The sequence below is a fragment of the Rhea americana genome, unplaced genomic scaffold (assembly GCF_003343005.1).
Source record: "Rhea americana isolate MKP2758 unplaced genomic scaffold, rheAme1 scaffold_515, whole genome shotgun sequence".
In the NCBI taxonomy this organism is placed as follows: Eukaryota; Metazoa; Chordata; class Aves; order Rheiformes; family Rheidae; genus Rhea; species Rhea americana.
This window is the reverse complement of record NW_028186663.1, coordinates 47,518-55,621: the sequence shown is the minus strand read 5'-3', so window position 1 is coordinate 55,621 and position 8,104 is coordinate 47,518. Positions and strand designations below refer to the sequence as shown.

The following is an 8,104-nucleotide window of genomic DNA, read 5'->3' as shown; positions in this document are numbered from 1 at the left end:
GGGGGTGTTCGGGGGGGGGAAGAGGGAGTTTCAGGGGACAGGAGGGGACAGAAGCAGGTCCCGTGGGTAGGGGCGTCCATGGGGGGCACGGGGGGGCGAGGGAGCCATCCAGGGGCCACGAGGGCATCTATAGAGGAGATGCAGGGGCCTTCCTGGTAGGATGGGGTGTCCCTGGGGGGAAGGAGGGGATGGGGGGTCTGTTCCAAGGGGAGAGGGCATCCAGGGGGAAGCCAGAGGGCCCCCCCAAGAGGGGACATCGTGTCCCGGGGGAAGAAGGAGTTGGTACCAAGAGGTTTTCCTTGTCGGGGAGGACATCGAGGACAGGGTGTGTTCCTGGGACAGGGAGGCCACAGGGACAGGGTGTCCCTGGGTCTCTGGTGGGGGGAGGCCACCAAGGAGCACAGAGTCCCCTGAGGAGGTGGGCRCACAGTTCAGCATTGCTGACGCTCCCTCTCGCTCCGGCTCCTTCTCCCAGCAGGATGTACCGCAAGGAGAAGAGCATCCAGCTGAAGAGCAGCAGCTCAGCGCTGTACAACAACCTGAGCTTGCTGCGCCTGCCCGACAAGCAGCTTGCCTATTTCACCACTGTTCACGGCACCACGGTGAACATAGTCAGCGCCTCCAGTGACGGGCTCAGYTTCTCTCACCGCCAGCTCCAGGTGAAGGAGGGCGGGCCAGCTATCAGCAGCTCCATCGTCACCCAGGTAAGGGCTTGATGGCTGCCAAAATGGCAGCACTGCYTTGGGGTCCTCCACCCTGGGTTGTGCTGCTCGGGCAGAAGCTCCTGCGCTGAGAGCGAGCGAGCTTGCAGGCTTGCTGACCGGTGCCTTCGTGCTGCCGGCCTTCCAGCGCACCCCTTCCAGAAGAACTGGAACGTAGCAGTGTGCTTACCCCGCTCCCGCAGTCAACTCTGCTCCTCTAGCAGTCAATAGGAAACTGGTTACATAGCCTGGGGCATAAAAAATGCCTGGGGGACGGTGCTGTGCAGTGGTGCTCACAGGCAGTCTGAGAAGGGGCGTCTGGTGCTTGCCACGCAATTGTGTCTCGGTCTTTGGTTCAGTTTCCCTTACTGTGCYGCAATGACAGTGATCCTCACCCGCCTCTTGGCGGGGGAACATTGGCCTTAGCAGAGAYCTAAGCTTTAATGCCAAGCTGCTCTAATCCAGGTAAATAAGACCCGTCAGCCACAGGACCTGTCAACCACATGGCCCAGATAGGCCTTCTACAGTAGCCCACAGTGCYCTAATTACAGGGAGGGGCAGGGCTGGGAGGGAAGGACCCTCTTGGAAAGGTTTGGGAAAGCTTGGAGAGGTCTGTGAGGACTATATGTGCTGACCTCCCCTATCCTGTGACAGGAGCCAGACACACGTGTGTGTCCTTGTGGGTGACTGCAGACTGTCCCACCTTTGAAAAGCGATATGGGCTTTTTGCCCCTTTCTTTTCCCTTCCCGGGCTGTTACTGAGTTGCCTTTCCTCCCAGGCTGCTTGGTGTGTCCTGCCGTCTCGAGTTCTCCTGGTTCTGACTTCACAGAAAGGTATCCAGGTAAGATTGCTTTCCATGCAGGACAAGAAATAGAGTCATGCTGCTGGGAAGATGAGCTCTGTGAAGAAAGCTGGACTCCTAGGCTACAGGATGATGCTGGGGTGTGTTCTGGAGATCCTGCCTGGAGGAGATTGGCAATCTCTTGGGGTAGCAGTTGAGCCCAGAGTTGTAGGAGAAACTTTTCCCATCATCTTGGATCTCACCCTGTTCTTTTCTCTCTACAGATGTATGAGTCAGATGGCTCCATCATGGTTTACTGGCATGCACTGGATGTCATGGAGCATCTACCAGGTAAATCCCACAGCAGGAGCAGGTGTGCTGTGGACCTTCTGTCCACTGCTTTGCCCTGATGTGTGTGATTGCACATTCCTGTAGTACAGCTCAGTTTCTTCTGGCCTCCAACCCCTGCAGCAGCACTGCTTTGGGAATCCAGCTAGGATTTAGCCAAAGCAGTACTGCACAGGAGGCTGGTAGAAGGATCCAGAAGAGGGTAATATGTCATCCTGACTCCTCTGTCCAGCTTTGATGGAGACCTAGTAGGTRTGTAAAGAGCTGAGAAAGGACCCAGTGTGGCAGCTATGGGGCTATCATGAAAGATGAAACTCGAACAGGCGTCTTGGTCTCTCATGCTGTCRCACTGGTCTCCTGGCTCCCATGGGCTGCTGCATCTTGTAACCAGCTCTTGGTTTCCTTTCAGCACGAATGGTGTTTGCTCGAGGGATCGCAGCAGCTAGTGGACGCTTCATCTGCGTGGGTGAGCAAAGCATGGGAATTTGGGGAAGGARGAGAAGGGAGGGCCACACTGGGAGGCATTTCTGCCAGCTCCAGGTAAAACACAGTAGTCGGAAGGCAGCCAAGAGGGTTGAATCTGTGCTGCAGCTCTCTCAGTGAGCTGGCCTGTGAGAGCACCTGTGTGTTAAGCAGAGAGGTAGGTCTGCAAGCAGGCGTGCGTAAGGAGCAGGCTTGTGTAGGCAAAGGGGCCTGGAGGAAGCACGGAGCCAGGCAGCAGGCGCAGCGAGAGCTGGAGGCTCGGTCACGGCACGGGGTGGGGTGGGTCCCCGCTGACGCCTCCTCTGGTCCATCTGCAGGGATGTCCTCCGGGCCGGTGCTGGTGTTTGACATCCCCCCCAAAGGGACGAACATCACAGTGAGCGAGGTCCTGGAGGAGCACCGTGATGCCATCACCGATATCGCGGCAGAGCTGGGCCGGGCTCCGGTATGGCTCCCTGCTGGCTATACACCAGGAAGCACGAGTGAAGTCAGTGCTGCCAGCAGCCCCTCGAGCTGAGCTGCCTGGAGCCAGAGGATTTGGTGGGGTCTCTGGGCTGGGGAGGGGACAAGGGGACTTCCGCTGTCCCCTGGGTACAGTGATTGACTCACRCATGCTTCTCAGATGGCTGGGCTCGGCACCGCTGGCCTGGAGTTGGCTGCTCCCCACAGTGCAGGACAGAAGGCAGCTCTAAGATCCCCTTCCTTCACCAAAGTTGTTAGCTTTCATAGCTATCTCTGCACGAGGGTCATCTACTTGGTCAGGGTAAGCTCAGCTAGACCTGGGCAAAGAAGTGGTTGAGATGCCCACATCCTCAGCCCCTGCTGCAAAAAGCACGTAAGTCATGTTGCTGTGGCTTGTAGCACGTCGTCCTGAGGCCTGGGTAAGGCAAATTGGAATCAGATGTTGTTTAAAACACTGTGTCATAAACTGTGGTATTTCAGAGCAGTTCCCTGAGCTACTCAGACAGCAGTGAGGAGAGGCAGCTGGGTGCAGCCATCTCATCAGCTACTTCAGCCATCCCAATTTGTCATCAGTTTGACCCATCCCTCATTTTTTAGGGTCTTGGTCTCCACATTTCTTAGCTAAATGAAATCTCAGCTCTGGTCATCCATCTTCTGCAAACACAACCTCTGCTGAAAGCCAACAGAGATGGTCAAGGAACCAAGATCCTCTGGCACAAAGAGTGACTGTAGGAGTATGACTAATCATTAGACCAAAGAGAATATCCTATGATACATCTGGGTGTGTACTGGGAACACAGAAGAGCTATTTACGCTGAAGGGCAGTTTTGGTACAAGAACAAATGAGCAGAACTGGCCATGAATAAACCCATGCTAAAATTAAAGTTCCCACTACTAGAGCTGCAAGTTACTCCAGGATTTTCTCCTCCGGGAAGTAGCAGAAACCCACTCGACTGTAAAATGTRAACTGTTTCTGAGAAGGGTTGTGAGGGCATCCCTGGTCCAAGCTGATCCTTCACACACTTGCATTTGGAGGCTGCAGCTAAAATGAAGGCACAACAAGATATGTTGTATCTGTATCTCTGGAGCAATCCAGGGTCACTGAGCTGCCGGTACAGGACTGTGATCATCCTCGCAAAACCTTGGCCTGACTGCTGGAGCCCAGGGAGATGATGAAGAAGATGATGACAGTCACATGCCTGCACACCAGGATGAGTGAGCATCCCTGGGCTTGGTATAGGGCTTGGTATAGGAAGCTTTGGTTGTGGTGACAAGCCTTCCCTCCTCACCAAACAGGAGGAGGTTTCTTATCCAAGCTCTTACTCACTGATACCCACTGTGACCTTTCTAGTATCAAATGTAATAGCTTTACGTGATTAAACAAAGCACAGTCTGGAATCAGGGTGGAGGTTCCCTACATTCAATTCATCCTGTCCCAGGGTGACATCTCTGCAGACACACTAATTGGCTTCCTCATTATTGGTTGCCTCCTTCCTAATGAGAACCCTTTTCATATACTTTCTCTAATTGGTTACATTTAACTTTCTCTGCTTTTGGGACTCCCTTGAACAATTAATTGCTTAGAACTGGTTCCCAATTAGCCTGGATATTTAGCTTGTTTATGTGAAAGTTGTTCTCTCATCCCTCTGTCTTAGGCTGCCTGTTCCCTAATATGCCTCTCTTGGACTTTGTACTGTGATTTATTCAAAAAGCTTTTCAGTAAGCAGAGAGATAGCATTTTCCTTGTGAAATCCCAAGTGCTTGCTAAGGTGAAGTATACTGAGACTCGAAGGCAGAGGGAGGAAATGTAGTAATTGTTCTCAGAAATTTATCCTATATGTAATTAGTGTTGTAAATATTAACATGTTTAGACTGAAATGCCCATGTACAATCACTGTCAAGCCTTGTTATTTGACAAAATGTGTCAGCAGTTTCTCTGAGCAGTTAAACTTTGAGCTTGTTCTGCTGCAGGCGGCTTTTCTTTGTATCAATTTAGTGGCACAGGCAATTGGGTCAGCAAATAACTCGTCTGGTGTGAATCAGCTGCTGCTTCCTGTCCGCCTGATGGCTGTGGTGTGAGCGGTCCCGGGGGACRACGCTGACTGCTGTTTGTGCTCTTGCAGGACGGGGCTGGCGACGTGGTGACAGCGGATGACTCTGGGACCCTGTGCATCTGGAGCTCTGGAGAAGAGTTCGCCTTGCTCAGCAAAATCCCTGCTTTGGGGTAAGTGTAGGAGGTAAAAGGAGCTCGAATGGAGCTTAGGCCATACAAGGGGAACGCATAATCAGCGAGGTGGTCTGAGACACCCCCCGCCAGACCTCTCCTGGGTCTCTGTAGGGGCGGGAGGGCAGCTGGCAGGGGGAAGCTGAGGTGCTAACGCCTGGCGTGCGAGTCCCCAGCCAAGAGGGAGGGAGGCTGAAGTGTATCCTTGTGCCCAGCTGCACCTGCTCCTCTGTGAAGCTGTGGAATGGAATCATTGCTGCTGGCTATGGAAACGGGCAAATCCGGCTGTATGAGGCAGCGACCGGTGTCCTGCGGGCTGAGGTCAACGCTCACRCTCGCTGGATCTATGCCCTGGACCTGGCGCCCTTGACAGGGAAGGTAAGGCTGTCTGCAGTGTGGCACCTCGGCCTGCCACAGGGATCCGTGGGCCTGGAGCGTGGCACCCCGCAGGCTGCCGGACAGGCTGCTCCCTCGCCGTGGCACACCAGGCTGCCTGCCCTSGCAGAGCCGCAGGGCCCGGCTGCACTGCGGCCTCCATCGCACCACCGCAGCTTGCAGCCAGGGCTACAAGGCTCCGGGCTCTCCAATCCCCAGCTCCAAAGCACCCCCCAGCCTGCTGCTCCCCACTGCCTCTGTCCTGCTTCCCGTTGCAGCTGCTGTCAGGGGCAGAGGACTCCTTTGTTCATATCTGGAAGCTCAGCAAGAACCTGGACACCGACGACGTTGAGGTGAGCCTTGGGGCAGTGACAGGCCCCCGCGGGAAGGGTGAGCTGTGACGTTAGCACGGGGCAGGGAGCTGGGAGCAAGCACGTGTCACTCAAAGCTGTCGCTGCCCTCGTGGGACCACGGGGTCGGCTGCTGCTCCGTCGTGTGGTCTCCTGTGAGATACTGTTGTCATTGAAAGAGTCCGGGGAAAACCCTGCTGGGCCTGGTCTGAGCTCCCGTGTAGCTGCACAGCTCTCCTCTTTCCTCTTGATGTGATCCCCAGCCCTGTCCTGCACTGAGGGTGGTACGAGGAAGGATGGCTGCTCTGTCTTACTGGGATACAGATCTTGTGCCCCTGGGGTGGCAGGACCTCACCACGTCCGCTGGCCTGGCTGTATTCCCATGTTGCCCAGCCTGCATGTTGTCCAGATGTAATGCTGCTGCCTCTCGTGCTCACGAGGGTCATGCCCATCCCTTTGCAGGAGCGTGCGGATCTGGTGGAGGTGGCTGGGCTCTTGGTTGTGGCAGGCTTATTTTACTCAGGTCTGTGTCACTCCTTGCTACTCTTCCCCGTGCAGATTGAGCACTGCCACTCGGAGTGTGTGACTGACACCCAGATCTGTGGTGCCCGTTTCTGCGACCCAGACGGAAACTCCTTCGCCGTGACTGGCTACGACCTCAGCGAGATCTTCCGCTACAGCCAGGTGTAGGCTCCGAGATGTAGAGTTTGTCCAGGGCAGTGCAGGGGTTGCAGTGAGGGAGAGCGGGGCTGTGGCAGGCGTCCCTACCACTTCCATCGCTGCGTGGCAGCATGCCCAGACCCTGTGCACTGAGGCACTGCGAGCGAGGAGGCTTCAGCATAGACTCCTGCCTGCAGCTGCATGGGGCCCAGGCAGCTGCTGCCGCTCTGGCACAGTGATGTACCCTGGCAGGGTGGAAACCTGTGCGAGTGTGGAGCTCAGCACCGATCCTAGTCACTCCCAAAGCACACCTTGCCCTCATCTCAGTGTGTCCATGCACAGGGAACAGGGGCTTGGGAGCTAGTCTGTCTAATGGGATGCAGCTCTACCCGGTCCTATCAGTTCCTAGGTCAAAAGCTCTTTTCCTATACCCGCTCCCTGTAGCAGGAACACTCCTCTCCCACACCTTTCCTGGAGGGAAGGAGGCAGTGGAGCTGCTGCTTCCTCACGCTGGGCTCTGGGGATGGCACTCTGTTCCACTCTCCAGGCAGAGGTGCACAGCTGATCCTCCTCTTCCCAACRGCAGCTCTAGTTCAAACTTGAATGGATCCAGGGCAAACCTAAAACCTGTATTACATGCTGCTCCRGCTGCAGGGCCCTGGGAAGCCTGTTCCACCCTCAGCTGCCGCTCCCCGTGGGTGCAGCAGCCATGGGGCTCCCCTTCCTCTGGGTGGCACAGTTCACTTGGGAGCAGGAAAGGAATCTTCTGCTTAGGGAGCTGTGAGGACACACAGATCCCTGTGGGGCCTGGCTCCAGATGTGCGGGGCTGCAGCTGTGTTCCTGTTCTGGAAAAAGCCGAGGAAGCTGCGCTGTGCTCCCTTCCAGGCCAGCGGAGTGCCCCAGGGACAGAGCCTTTTAGGTCACCGCAAGCAGAGCCGTGGTGCTGCCAYGCCGGCAGGCTGTCCCCGTGCTGTCCTCTCCGTTCCCACCCCAGGCCCCAGCAGCCACGCAGCCGCCTGGCTTTGGCCCTGTGTCCTGCTCCAGCTGGGACAGTGCTGGCAGGGGTCTGAGATGGAAAGGGTAGATGCACGCTGGGTCCTGCTCGGCCCTCTCCCAGCTCCTCTCCTTTCACTCCCTAGCAGGACTCGGCCCTAATTCCTCTTGGGGCCAGCTTGTCCCAGCAGTCATCTTCCCAGCAGCTCCGCTGGCACTGCAAGGAGCTCACACGGCCCCAGGGAAGAGCCAGGCGTCCTGCTCAGTTCCCAGGGCCCCGCGAGGCAGGGATGCGTGAGGATGGCCCCAGCCCTAGTGCTGCGGGGCTGAGCTCAGCCCCAGGGCAGGCCCTGCTCTCCTGGGCCAAAAGGGGAGAGCTGCCGGCAGCTCCCGACGGGAGCCGGCTCCGGCGTAGCCCGGCTCGGCCCCTCGGCTCCGGGAGAGCTGCCGGCAGCTCCCGACGGGAGGCCGGCTCCGGCGTAGCCCGGCTCGGCCCCTGGGCTCCGGGAGAGCTGCCGGCAGCTCCCGACGGGAGCCGGCTCCGGCGTAGCCCCGCTCGGCCCCTCAGCTCCGGGAGAGCTGCCGGCAGCTCCCGACGGGAGGCCGGCTCCGGCGTAGCCCCGCTCGGCCCCTCAGCTCCGGGAGCAGCCTGCAGCCGCTCCATGCCACTATGGTTCCAGTCCCCACCGCCCTGCAGTCAGTCGGGGACCCTGCTCCCCGTGTGT

At 57.2% G+C, this 8,104-nt stretch overlaps 1 protein-coding gene across 1 annotated transcript; it reads left to right on the top strand.

Moving 5' to 3' along the window:
* Nucleotides 1-479: 479 nt before the first annotated feature.
* Nucleotides 480-8,098, top strand: WDR54 (WD repeat domain 54). Its single transcript, XM_085318059.1, has 9 exons — nt 480-704; nt 1,481-1,543; nt 1,768-1,834; nt 2,241-2,297; nt 2,632-2,759; nt 4,900-5,000; nt 5,216-5,378; nt 5,654-5,728; nt 6,284-8,098. Exons 1-9 carry the CDS (start codon nt 480-482, stop codon nt 6,413-6,415), a joined length of 1,011 nt encoding a protein of 336 aa, XP_085174185.1. The 3' UTR covers nt 6,416-8,098.
* The last annotated feature ends 6 nt before the right edge of the window (nt 8,099-8,104 follow it).